A 13,704-nucleotide genomic window follows, 5' to 3' on the forward strand; every position below is an offset into this window, starting at 1 on the left:
ATCAAAAATCATCCATCATTCCAGGAACGAAGAAAATCTCGACATGAATGAGAAAAGACAATCAACAGATGCCAACACCAAGATGACAGATATATTAGGATTATCTGGCAAAAAATGTAAAGCAACCTTCGTTTGAAAAAAAAAAAAAAAACCCACAGTCTCAGCAAAGAAACAGAAGACATGAAAACTGCTACACACGGGCATGACCCCCTATGAATTGAATTAGAATTGCTGAGAGCAGAATTTTTTTTTTTTTTAACTCCCTGATGAGCCACCAGGTTTGAGAACCAGTGCTCCGGCTCCAGCTTCTCAAATTAGGGCATCTGTCAGCATCACCTGCAAGACGTGATCAAGACAGACATCAGGCCCTAACACTACTTCGACGAGGCTGGGCCTCTGTTTTTATTGGTTTCCAGATGATTCTGAGACACCAAAGTTTGACAACAGCCACATTCACTCATCAAAGGAATTGGCAGGTGATTCTCCCCATTGAAAGACGCTGCAAAATTCTTGACCTGAAGGAGGAAATAGGTAAAGTTTCCATCAGACATTGGATACAGGTGCCAGGGATATACCATGTTTAGGTGGGACTGCCCAGGAAAAGAAAAGAAAATCCACACGCGGGGAGGGCCGGTTTGGAAATGCGGCTACAAGGGACACCCGGGGTGGCTCAGGAGTTGATCATCTGCCTTCGGCTCAGGGTGTGATCCCGGGGTCCTGGGATCGAGTCCTGCCTTGAGCTCCCCACAGAGAGCCTGCTTCTCCCTCTGCCTGTGTCTCTCTGTCCTCATGAATAAATAAATAAAATCTTTAATTAAAAAAAAAAAAAAAAAAAGGAAATGTGGCTACAGCCCAGGTACAGGTTATGTGTTTATGTGGCCAGAGCATGGGAATGAGATATTATGTTACCTGTCACTTTGCCCCTGGGAGACATTAATCTTCCTCTTGGCAGAAAAAGAAAATGCTTCCACATGAACGCCTGTCCCCATCCAAAGAGACCAAAACAAAAACCTAAGAGTTATAATCAAGACAGAACAAAGGACACAACCAAGGAGCTTCTGTGTGTGCACCGTGGGCTGAGATTTCCAAGCAAGGGCAAGAGCGGCTCCTGGGCGGGAAGCGGGCCAGCATTTACTGTCCTGGAGGGGCCTCCGGCAGAGGCCTGGTCCTCAAATGGAGCCATGAAGCTTCGAAAGGCAGGGAAGAGGGCGTGGAAGCTTCGAGAGGAAGGGGTGTGGGGAGAGGAGTGGAGCCCACCGCTGTGCAGGAAGTGCACGGCAAGGGCCCAGCAAATAACAACGCTCCCCAGGAAGGAAGGGCCTGCAGGCTCCTCTCCACCCGTTTGCTCTCCGGCTCCCCGTCACCTCGCGTCCATACCCACAGATCAGCAACCTGGCCCACCAGAGGGGTCTCTGCAGGTGGCCTGTCGCCCACTGGCACACAGCAGCAGATGGGTCCCTGGGTCACAGGTGTGACCTCCAGGGGACCTGTGGAGACCACCACCTTTAACAGACCGTTAAAGGCTCCACTTGATGGAGCCTGGAAAGATGTGCCTCAGTTTCCTCATGTGCAAAATGGGAGCGATGGCACCTACCCTCCATTACGGTGGGGCCACCGTAATGATTAAATTGGCTAACATCCATAAAACGCTGAGAACCATGCATAGAAGACAGTACTCGATGACCATTGGCTCTTGGTATTTTTTTTTTTTTTTTTTTTTTTTTTTTTTTGGCTCTTGGTATCTTAAAAGATATTTTGGCTTTGACTGGGGGGGGGGGGGGGGGCACCTATCCACTACTAACTGCGGACTGTGAGCAAGTTACCCCGTCCATGCCTCAGCTTCCCCACCTGTAAATCAGGTAATAAGAGCATCTTAACTCACACGGCTCTTGGGAGGATCGTTTCACAGAACGTGAACAGGGCCTGGAACACAGTAAGTGCTTTTGTAACGACGGCGACGACGGCGTGGGCTCTCTGTGACAGGGACAGCACGAGGCAGGCAGGTGGAGCTCCCCCCCAACCCTAGCGGAGCTTCCGGCCTAGGTCAGGAGGCCACAGATGGACACACACAACCAGCAGGAGACAGAGGCACAGGACACAGAACCCAGGACAGCTCGGCGACCATGCTCACACACGGGGTAACGGGGTTCGGAATGTTGCACGCTCGGAACATTCTGGGTGCCTAGTGCCCCCGTCCTGGCCACCCCGTAGTGGGGAGCTCCAGGTCTCGTGCAGCTCTCAAGGCCGATCACATCGCAGTCCTCCCGGAGAACACGGCGGCCCCCCGAGTAAAGGGGGGAGAAGCCAGTGCCCTGGGTTCTCACGGATGGCCCACGGGCTGTGAGGCACATGCACAGGTGAAGCAAGGGACTTGCACGCGGAGGGAAGAACTTGCAGGGGCCTGAAGTGTTCCAACGCCCTGGGTGCAAAACCTGCCGCAAGTGCCCCTGCGAGTAACTTGTAAAGCCAGCTGCTCGGGGGCTTACAAGGAAACGTGATGCTGAATAGAAACACTGAAAAGGGAAATGTGAGCATCACAAGATATTAATTAATCCCATGATGCAAGCTTCCTTCTGCTTCGATTACCTCTGCTTAAAGAACTATTTATCCGAGAAATTCAGGCAACGACGGCGAAGACAGCGTCCTGCGCTTAACAGGATTCTGTGATTTTTCATCCTAACGAGGATTAAAGGCTGGAACAAATGTGATGAGGGCGTGCACCAGGGCGAGGGAACCCTTTTTTTTTTTTTAATTCCCTCCTGGGGAGGCTGACGGCTATTTTAAGCCCGCCAAGTAGTCACAGTGTCTGAGCTGCAACTTTGGGAATCAGAGTAGTACGGGAGCTGGAGTTTTAAACGGGCAGGATGAAGAGAAAGCACTATCAGGCCTTTGCCTTATCAAAGAATTAATCTCCTAATTCTGCAGCTTACAACCTTGCACAGATGAAATTTAGCATGCAATCTGTAGGACAAAATAATAATATAATAATAATAATAATAATAAAGCGGCCCACCCTGTGCCAGGCTCTGCACAAGGTGTTTCCGTGTGTGACTCATTTAGCCCAGGAGGTAGGTGATATGTGTACCCTCTTTTTACAGACCAGGGCACCACCAGAGAGATGTTAAGTGACTCGCCAGGGGTGAGTCCCCAGAGACGGACAGGGCCAGGATTTGGACCCAAGCACAGTGTCCCTCCTGAATCCATGCTATGCTATACCATCAACCAAATCCATTCTGTGACTCGCCAGGGGTGAGTCCCCAGAGACGGACAGGGCCAGGATTTGGACCCAAGCACAGTGTCCCTCCTGAATCCATGCTATGCTATACCATCAACCAAATCCATGTCACTAAAATTATAAAACAGCAAGTTAAAGGACACAAAACAATGAATTAGGAAGGAAAAGGTATCAATTCCTTAATGAGAACACAACAGGCTGAAATGGGTTTTTCTTAACTAGCAAATAGCAATTATCTGCTCCTGAAACTGTCCACATGTTCTGTAATCAAAGATTCTAATCCCATCGCATATCACGGGAATTCCATTTAATTCAGGAAAAATGCTTACTCGGCACTTCTTCTGGCAGGAAGAGGTGGTCTGCGAGGTGAGAGTGGGGCTGCCTCCTGGGAGGCCAGGGTAGGCTCTCAGGCCCCTTGGGACTGAGACTCAGAGGCCTAGAGCAAGTGAACAGGTCGGGAGGGGACTGGAGCCAGCTGAGGCTCGTCCTTGGGCTCCCATCACGGCCCTCCTAGCAGTCCCTGTAGGGAGCATCTCAGGACTTATGTTCATTCACTCAACATACACATTCTATATGCAAGGCACTGCACCCAGCACCGCAGAAGGCGTGGGGGTGGGGGGGTAGGAGCAGAGTGACAAGGCCCCTGATGACGACAGGGGGAGGAAAAAGCAGGAGGGACCGGCAGCTCAACTCCATGGTGGGGTCTGGTCAGTCCCTTCAACACAGAGGAGGGACTGGTGACATCCACCTACCAAGTGACACTGGACTGCATCTGAGTGTGACATGACCTGGGGGCCTAGGGAATGGGGGTGTACTCGGATTCAGAGTACAGGGTGATATGGGGAACCGTTCAAAAACGGAGGACCCTGAATATCATGCTAAGAATTTTAGAGCTAATATGTAGTAGGCTTAGAAACTCTGTGTTTTCAAGTAGGAGGACAACATAATTATACTTCAGGAAAATGACCTGAACAAAAGTTTATAGGATCAAGTGGAAGCCTCCAGAAAGTTACTCAGACAGTCTGGGGAGAGGCGGTGGGTGAGCATCTGAGCCAGCCAGAGGTGGGGAAGGATGGAACGGGCAAAGTATATGGGTGGAGGTCACTGAGAAAATTCAAGAACGCGACAGCTGACTCGACAAGGGGGTTAGGGGAGCAAGGAGCTGGACCACAATAGGGATCCAGTGAACAGCCCAGGAGTCAGGTCCAGGCAGTGCTCCCACGTGTCAGCCCTAGATGGTGGGATCACTAAGAGACCCCAAGTCAGACAGATTTGCTATCCCGCTTGTGGAGTGAAGAGGTCAGCAACACATTCCAGCAGAGACAGCCAGCAGGAAGCAGAGAATAGAGATCTGGAGTCTGGACTGGGGTTAGAGGCCCAGGAGCCAATCTGCATAGCAGTGAGGAGGGGATTTGAACAAGCCCTCACAGGAGAGGTCCAAGGGAGGAGAAAGCGCAGCCAGCAAGGGGGTGGAGGGCGACTCAGAGGGACAGGCACAGAACAGCCATCCAAGAGCTGAATGAGCCATCCCAAGGAGGAGGACAGGCTGCATGGCAAGAAACTTCAGAAAGGAAGGAGGACAGAGAAAGGTGACGGTACAACTGAGTGGCCAGGAGAGGAGAGCACACCACCAGAAGCTGAACACATACGGAGACTCTGCAGAGAGTAGATCCATCTCTCAGGGGACTTAGCTTCAAAAGCAAGGAAGGGACATGTTAAAAAGGTGGGGACACCTGGGTGGTTGAATCCATTAAGCATCTGCTTTTGGCTCACATCATTATCCTGGGGTCTGGGGATTGAGCCCCACATTGGGCTTCCTGCTCAGTGGGGAGTCTGCTTCTCCCTCTCTCTCTGCCTGCTGCTTCCCCTGCTTGCGTTCTGTCAAATAAATAAATAAGAATCTTAAAAAAAAAAAACAAACAAACAGGTGGAGAGAGGTGAGTTTTCACACAGGGAAGGCAATAGTGTATATGTGAGCAGAAAAGAATGAAGCAGTGGGAAAGAAGGTGGACCCAGGGGAAAGGTGGGGGTGGGGGTATTGAACAAGGACTCTGCAGAGGCAGGCTAGCAGAGGATGGAAGACAGGGGGATCTCAAAAAGAAAGAGGGAAAAAGAAAAAAAAATAATTGGACTTCATCACAAATTAAAAACTTCCATGTTTCAATGGGCAGTATCAAGAAAATGAAAAGACCACCCATAGAATAGGTGAAAATAGGCACAAATGTATATAAAGGACTTGAATACAGAATAAAGAACCCTTACAACTCAATAACTTTTTAAAAAAGACAATCCCAAAAATGGGTAAAGGATCTGAATAGACATTTCTCCAAAGAAGATCTATAAATGGCCAATAAACACATGAGAGGATGTTCTGTATCATTATTCATCCGGGGAAATGCAAATCAAAGCTACAATGAGACAGCACTTCCCACCCACAAGGATGGCTAGACTCAAAAAGCCAGACTATAACAAGTGCCCATGTGGATGTGGAGAAACCAAAATCCTGCTGGTGGGGATGGTGCAACCACACTGGAAAAAACCTGCCGGTTCCACAAATGGTTAAGTAACGATGAGATTCAGCAATTCCGCTCCTGCTTATCCACCCATGAGGAATGAAAACAGACATCCCCACCAAAACATGTACACCGCGTTTACAGAAGCAGTATTCATAGTAGCTAAAGAATAAACAACCCTAATGGCCATCAATGGATGAATGGAGAAACGAAATGTAGGATATCCAAACAATGGAATATAATTCAGCCATTAAAAGGAATGAGCCAGGGGCACCTGGGTGGCTCAGCAGTTGAGCATCTGCCCTTGGCTCAGGGCATGATCCTGGGGTCCTGGGATCAAGTCCTTCATCAGGCTCCCTGCATGAAGCCTGCTTCTCCCTCTGCCTGTGTCTCTGCCCCTCATGAATAAATAAATAAAATCTTAAAAAAAAAGAAAAAGGAATGAGGCATTGACCCATGCTCCACTGTGTACTGAAAACATGCTAAGTTAAAGATGCCAGTCATAGGGCACCTGGGTGGCTCCAACCCTTGGTTTCAGCTCAGGTCCTGATCTCATGGGTCACAAGATTAAGCCCCACATCGTTGGGCTCCACGCGTAGCAGGGAGTCTGCTCAGAGATTCTTTCTCTCTGCTTCTGCTCCTTCTCTCGTGCACACGTGTACTCTTGTATATATTAAATAAATAAATCTTTTAGTATATGAGCTGTGAGCACAAATAAACCTTTAAAAAAAAAAAGATGCCGGGGCACCTGGGTGGCTCAGTTGATTAAGCGTCTACCCAAGGCTCAGATCATGATCTCAGGGTCCTGGGATCGAGCCCCACTTCGGGCTCCCTGCTAAGTGGGGAGTCTGCTTCTCCCTCTGTTTCTGTCCACCACCACCCTCATGCTCCCTCTCCCACTCTCTTTCTCTCAAAATTTTAAAAGGATGGCAGTCACATGTACGTGCGTGCACACACACACACACACACAAACATATCATATGATTTCGCTGATGTGAAATGTCCAGAACAGGCAAATCTAGACACAGAAAGTAGTTTAATGGTTGCTTAGGGCTGGGATGGAAGGGTAGGGGGATGCTAACTAGAGGGTACAGAGGTTTCTTTTTGAGGTGATGAAAATATTCTAAAACTGACTGCAGTGATGGTTGCACCTATCTGTGAATATACTAAAAACCACTTAATTGTATATTTTAAGTTAGTGAATTGTATGGTATGTAACTTATGCCTCAATAAAACTGCCGGAAAGGAGTGGGGAAAGGAAGCTCATTTTCTGAAAAGAGGAAGGAGGAAAGAAAACGGCAGAGGCCAAGTTTGCAATGTAGGGCAGGAAAGTGGAAGGGGCAGAAAGGGTCATGGGCATGGCCCCAGGCAGCCCCGGGGAGCAGGACAAGGACCGAGAGGTCACTGGGGAACTAAAGGCAGCCTCAAGGCAATGAGGGTGTGAGGAGGCAGATAATTATAGTCAAAGAAAGCATTCTGAAAGTTCAAGTTCTTGGAAGTAGCAGCACAATGAGTAAGCGATAATAAACAGTGAGTCTGATTAGGGTCTTGGACATAATGACTGGCAAAGGTCAACATGACGTGTGGCTGCAGGATTTGCACCACTAAAAGGATGGGGACATTCTGGGCCAAGGAGACAAGACTGAAAGCCGTGAACTCATGAAATGTATGGCTAGGTAGGAACAGACTTGCCCACCAGGTGCCCAAACACCAGCTGCAGAGGAACACCTGCGGACACCTGGACCAACGTGAGCAGCCACCATTTCAGAGCACTGCTTATCTTTGAAACTTACTGCCCCCCCAAAAGTGCTCTGTGCAGAAGATAAGAATAGGAGGGATGCCTGGCTGGTACAGCACACGACTCTTGATCTGGGGGTCCGGCCCATGTTGGGGGTAGAACTTAGTTAACTAAAAGGAGAAGGATTGAAGAAGAAAAAACAATGGGTTTAAAAGCATCTGGACAAATAAGGTGAAATAAACCTTTGCTTAAATGTATCAGTGTATACAGCAGGCCCTCCATCTGAATCCCTACTGGCCCAGAAGACCCTGGAGGCAGAGCTCACACCGTACCCAGGATATTGTGGAGTCGGGGTGAGAGCTCTTCACCACGCTACAGGCTCAAGTATGAGTCAGAGCACCCCATTTATGGTGAGCCAATAATGTAATGTCCTAATCTGGAAGGCCTCAGGACAGTGAGCTCAAGAGGCAGCCACCAGCAGCCTGCTGTCCGGGTGACTGCAATCTCGAACATCCACATCACGGAAAAATACCATCGAGTGAAGCCATTTAGCAAGGCGGGAAAGATGGCCAGAGAACTGAGTTCAGACCTGACCAAGGTCTCCCCAGCTGCAAAATCACCCCACAATATGGCAATTTCCTTACTGCTCCCAGACCTTCTACAGGTGGTACTTTCTTCCGCTTGACAAACCACCTGTCATTGCTGGTATGCGGGTACCTGATGCTGGGGAAGGGGGTCCTACGCAGAGGCAGGAGATAAGGTTCTGGAAAAACACTCAATAGCACCGCAGGAGGTATAAGCAGAGAGGAAAGAACACAAAATTCTGTAGCAGACCGTGACCCAAAGGCAGCTTCGGCAACCTCTCCCACCCTGGGTGCACCCATGCGATGCGACCGTAAGCGACCCCCTCCGGAATGAAGCCCACTTCTCCTCCCCTTGAATCTGAGCTGGCCTGTGGCCTGTGGCCACAAAAATGACCCTGTATAACTTCGGGGGCCAGGCCTGAAGAGTTTCTGCCTCCGCTGCTTGGAGCACTCCCTCTTTTTTTTATTTTTTATTTATTTATGATAGTCACACACAGAGAGAGAGAGAGAGAGAGAGAGGCAGAGACACAGGCAGAGGGAGAAGCAGGCTCCATGCACCGGGAGCCTGACGTGGGATTCGATCCTGGGTCTCCAGGATCGCACCCTGGGCCAAAGGCAAGCGGTTTAAACCGCTGCGCCACCCAGGGATCCTGGAGCACTCCCTCTTGAGAGCCAGATGCCACGTAGAAGGGCCATCGTGCTAGGAGGACATCCAGGCCACCCCGTGGAGAGAACCACTGCACGGAGGACCAGCCATGTGAGCAACGCCTTCTAGGACCTTCCAGCCCAGCCACAGCTGAATGAAGCCAAATGAGTGAACCAGTCAACACCACATGGGACATAAGAACAGCCCAGCCCTGCCCGGCCCAAAGCCTGGCCACGAATAAACAGATGTTGCTGAAAGCCCCTTTGTCTTCAGGTAGTCTGTGAAGCAGCAATAGAGGAATGGAACTAACTGGAAGCCAGGCAATGAGGGATGAGTCCCGGTTCTGTCCTCACCTAGTGAGGTGACCCTGAGTCAGCGACTTTCCCCTGCGCTGCAATTTCCTCATCTGTAAAATGAGGTTGTGCCAGGTGAGCTAAGGGGCTTTCCATTGTGACAGTCTGTGCCATGCACGTGGTCTCGGGGAAGGGGCTGGGCGATGAGTGTTGTGTAGACAGAGGGGCAACTACTACAGCACCAAGAGGAGGGACCATGGACCAGGTGACAACAGCAGTGGGGCACGAGGATCGAATGGGGTGGCGGCTCCACAGCTCATAGTAAGTGCTCACTAAATATCAGCTAGAAGCATATCGTCCCAGCGGTTCTCTGAGTCTAGCTGAGTTAATGCCTCTGATCTCCAATTGTTGTCTTTTTTTTTTTAAGATTTTATTTATTCATTTGACAGAGACAGAGAGAGCACAAGCGGGGAGAGCAGCAAGTAGAGGGGGAGGGAAATGCAGGCTCCCCACGGAGCAGGGTGCCCGATGGGGCTCCATCCCAGGACCCCCAGGATCATGACCTGAGCCGAAGGCAGATGCTTAACCGACTAAGCCACCCAGGCACCCCTCCATCTGTTTTCATCTGAGAAATGAACATTTCTGTTTCTATACGAAGCAAATTCTTTGTATGGGAAACCCCATGCAAATAAAAAAATCTCCTACAAAATGCAAGTCATAACTATGTCACTAATATTTGTATTATTCTTTGCCCCAAAGCCATTAGCAGTCTCCTCCTCACCCTGCTAGGGAAGACAGTGGCACTGGCCACCAGAAGGACACACGGGAAAGGGAGAGGCAGGTACAGAGGGGCTTTACGAGTGAAATTTTACCGCCTAGGCCTGGCACCCATGGAGAGCAGGTAACCCCTTGGGTGCAGCTACCAATCCAAGGGGATGCCTGGGAACAGCCAGCATTAAAAGTCTAAGTAATTTCCCACATCAGAGTCCGAGAGGCCAGCAACCCGAGGATGCCCCACCAGTGGGCTGTGAATCAGACCACTGCCCAGCACAGAATGAACACTCCATAAAAAATGATTAAATAAGCACTGGATCCGGGAGTCTGAAGTCAAAGCTCCCAGGTTTAAATGCTGGCTTTGCCATCCACAGCTGTGTGCACTAAAGCAGAGGCAACAACCTCCCTGAGCCCATATCCTCATTTTATAAGACATAAAGAGACGCACCTCTAGGGGAGCAGTAAGAATTACATGAAACTGCACGTGAAACACATCCAGGACTCTGTTTAATCATTAAATGCATGATGTCGTTTTTCATTACCTTTCTCCCCGCCCCCCTTTTTTTGAGAGAGCGAGCAAGCAGGGGGAGAGGGGACAGAGAATCTCAAGCAGGCTCCAAGCTCCCAGTGTGGAGCACAACTTGGGGCTCGACCTCAGGATGCTGAGATCATGACCTGAGCCGAAATCAACAGCCAGACAGTCAACCAGCTGAGCCGTCCAGGCGCCCCCATGATGTTGTTTTTAAATGCACAGACCCTCCGACTCTCAGATACCCTTCAACCCCAGCCATAACCTTTCAATCTCTACAGAAGCCTGGAAAGGAGAGGCCTCCATCCAAACAGTCGCTCCATCCAGTGTTGATTCTGAAAAACTGCCAGCCCTTGGGAGAGAAAGACCTGGGCTCGTTTTCCAAGGGGATCTGACAAGGCAGCAAGAATACATTTACGTTTGACAGCCTGTGCTTTTCCAAAACAAGGGAGGAACAGTGGTGTGGATTTAACCCTGAAATCCCAGTGAGTCTGCAGGTTCACAAACACTGCTCTGGTGGGAGGTGGAAACCAGCCAGAGGATGAGCTTGCTGGATGCATCTCTACTCAGGTCTTGGCTGATGGGATTGGAAGGTACTGGTGTCCAGTTGTCAATTATGAAGGGCTGGGAGCTAGGAATCCAGTCCCCAGTCAGCCTGGCCATTCTCAGAGCAGAACTCCTTGGACCTCCATGTCTCAGATCTGCATTGAGAACACAGCCTGGACCAGCTGTGGCTCCCCTCTCCTCTAATCAAGCCCCACTATGTGTGAACCCAGGGAAGTTACTATAGGAACTACATCATGCAGCCCCCAGATGTTTGCTTAGAACAGAAATTGCATGTTGGGAAAGTGAAGGTAAGATCCAGCAAGTTGGAGGCAAGCCTCAAGCCCAATGTTTCTGAAAGTCTGGTCTCAGCCACTTGCATTAAATCACCTGCAATTCTCATTAAGGGTACCCAGTCCCAGGCTCCCCCTAGATGTGTCAAATTAGAACTGGGGTGGCAAAAATCAGCCTTTTCAATCAGATTCTTGTGCATACCAGGTTTTGAGACCTAGTTGGGACCAAATGGCAAAGACTGTGCCAAAAGAATAAAAAGGTTTAAAAAAAAAAAGAATAAAAAGATTTTAAAGCACTTTAATTCTTGATCCCTCTTCTCGCCCTCATTCTCGTGAAACTGAGTGCTGGTGAACCAAACAAGGCAATGCCAGTTCCCCAGTTTATGTCTACCCAACAATCCTGATCATGATGAAAACCCATACTTTAAAGTGAAAAACTTGCTCATCAAAGCAACAGACCTGGCAAAATTTAACCCAAACATCCCATCTTAGACGGAGACCAGATCTATTCTGAGAGAAGCAAGATAAGATCTTGGCTACAAGCCCCACTCTGGTCCCAGCCATACCCAAGTAATTCGGCCCTGCATTCCACTACAGGGTTGGGGTGGGGTGGCGGTGGCGGTGGGGGGCAGGGGGTGTCCTAGCTCTAGCAGATATGGTTGGGGGAAGGTTAACCAGGGGCAGAGGTCAAGATTCACCAATTCACACACCTTCACGAAAAGAAAAAAATATCTATATCTAAAGATAACTGCGCTGGGCCCATATCAGACATTGGAAAGACGTTTCACAAACTGAAGGAAATAGCCACCTGACGGAATCATCCTCGCCTGAGAGGACACCCTGCAGCCAGGAAGTCATGAAGGAATAAAGGGAAGGAGGAGGAGTAAAATGGGTCTCCACACCTTAAGCACGCTCTTTTCGAAACCAGCAAGAACCTAAAAAGCAAACAAACAGCCCACACTGAGTGGCAGAGTGACAGAGTGGCAATGCCTTCTGTCACTTATCAGCGACATGCACACTGCAGGTGTTGAGAAACTCCGGGTCTCTGGGGTCAGGTTGCAAGAAGGAAGCGCAGAAGCACTTTCCGCAGGTGATGGGCCGGGGGAGCCCCGGCTGGGATTGCAGAAACCGGGAAGCGCATCGCTGGGGGGGGCGGGGGGGCAGCCCGGGCGCGCACCGGGCCAGCCCCAGCCAGGCGTCGCCCCCCCTCCAAGGACCGACCTGGGGCTCTGCCCCCGCGCCGAAAATTCCAGTCATCCCCGCTGAATTCTCCAACAGCCGTTCCCTGCTAGCGGCTGAAACTTCACATTACGCCACCAAACTAGCAAACGGGCGGCTCTGCCCCCTCCCCCTTCCCCCCTCCCGTGACTGGCACTTGCAAAGGAGTCGTGGCCAATCAGACATTTAAGAAGTGACTTGACACCTGGACCCGGCTACCTGGAAATCTAAAACAAAAACAGAAACACCCCTGTGTTATTTTTCCTTCCATCAGGAAGTCGGCATTCCCCCTTAAAAAATAAAAAAAATAAATAAAAATAAAAATAAAAAACCAAAACAAAAACAAAAACGTGAAAGCACGTCTCCCACGGGATCCCAGCAGGTAAATTGCACCAGGGCGTCCCCTAAAGCGATTCTAAAGATCCCGGGGACCCGGCTGCGCGTCCCCCCGCCCCCGCAGGCTTCTCCGGCTCCGGAGGAAGGATCGGGAAGTCGGGCGGACCCGGAGGTGAGGATGGGGGTGTCTGCAGGTGGGGGGGGTGAGGCGATGCCGCCCAAACTTCGCAGCTGCTCCGGAGCAGCACCGGGCGGCAGCCCGCGGAAGGCGGCCCCGACGGGGGAGTCACCTGCCCCCTCCCCCCCGGGCGGGGGGCCTCACCTTGGCTTCGAAGCAGATGCCGTGCTGGAAGGCGTCCTCGTTGTGCAGGGGGATCCGCAGGTCGTGCCCGTCGTCCACAAGGTTGTACTTGGTTTTGCTGGGCATGGTGACCCGGGGGACCGGCTCCTCCAGGCGCGGCGGCGGGAAGGGGCTGGCGGCCCGGGGAGGGAGGGGCGCGGGAGCCGGGAGCCGGGAGCCGGAGCCGGAGCCGGGAGCCGGGAGCCGAGGGCCGGCGGCAGCGGGCGGCGGGGCTGCGGGCGGCGCTGTGGCCGCGCGATTCCTGCGGGCGAGGAGGGCGGCGGCGGGAGCGGGCGGGCGGGCGGCGGCGGCCCGGGGGAGGGGAGCGGGGGGCGCGCGGCCCGAAGGGGACCCGGCGCGGCGGCTGCCCCGGACGAGGAAGAAAAGGCGGCGGCGGCGGCGGCGGCGGCGGCGGCGGAGCGGGGTGCCTGTCACCGAGACGCCGGATCGGCCGCCGGCGAGCCGCTCCTCCCGCGGGGCGGGCCCGGGCAGGCTCCGCCCCCTGTGGCCCAGGCCCCGCCCCTGGCTCCGCCCACGGCCCCGCCCTCCGCCCGCCCCTGGCCCCGCCCCCGCGCCGCCCGCCCGCCCGCGGAGCCCGTGAAAGTCCCCCCGACCTGCAGCCCGCGCCCCGCGCCGCGCGCCCCGGCTCAGCCCCGCCTGTG

The 13,704-nt window shown here is 51.9% G+C and overlaps 1 protein-coding gene across 2 annotated transcripts in view; it reads right to left on the minus strand.

Annotated features, from left to right (window-relative positions):
• LOC112914300 (carboxyl-terminal PDZ ligand of neuronal nitric oxide synthase protein-like) overlaps positions 1–13,482 on the minus strand; it is a 279,569-nt gene extending 266,087 nt beyond the window's left edge. Inside the window, exon 1 of one of the 2 annotated variants that reach the window (XM_072759617.1) lies at positions 13,025–13,482. In XM_072759617.1, the coding sequence (XP_072615718.1) occupies positions 13,025–13,129 (105 nt within the window). In that variant the 5' untranslated portion in view covers positions 13,130–13,482. The remainder of the gene's footprint in view (positions 1–13,024) is intronic. The other variant, XM_025991247.2, reaches the window with a different exon arrangement.
• Positions 13,483–13,704: the final 222 nt, after the last annotated feature.

This window comes from Vulpes vulpes, chromosome 5, assembly GCF_048418805.1.
Source record: "Vulpes vulpes isolate BD-2025 chromosome 5, VulVul3, whole genome shotgun sequence".
Lineage (NCBI taxonomy): Eukaryota > Metazoa > Chordata > Mammalia > Carnivora > Canidae > Vulpes > Vulpes vulpes.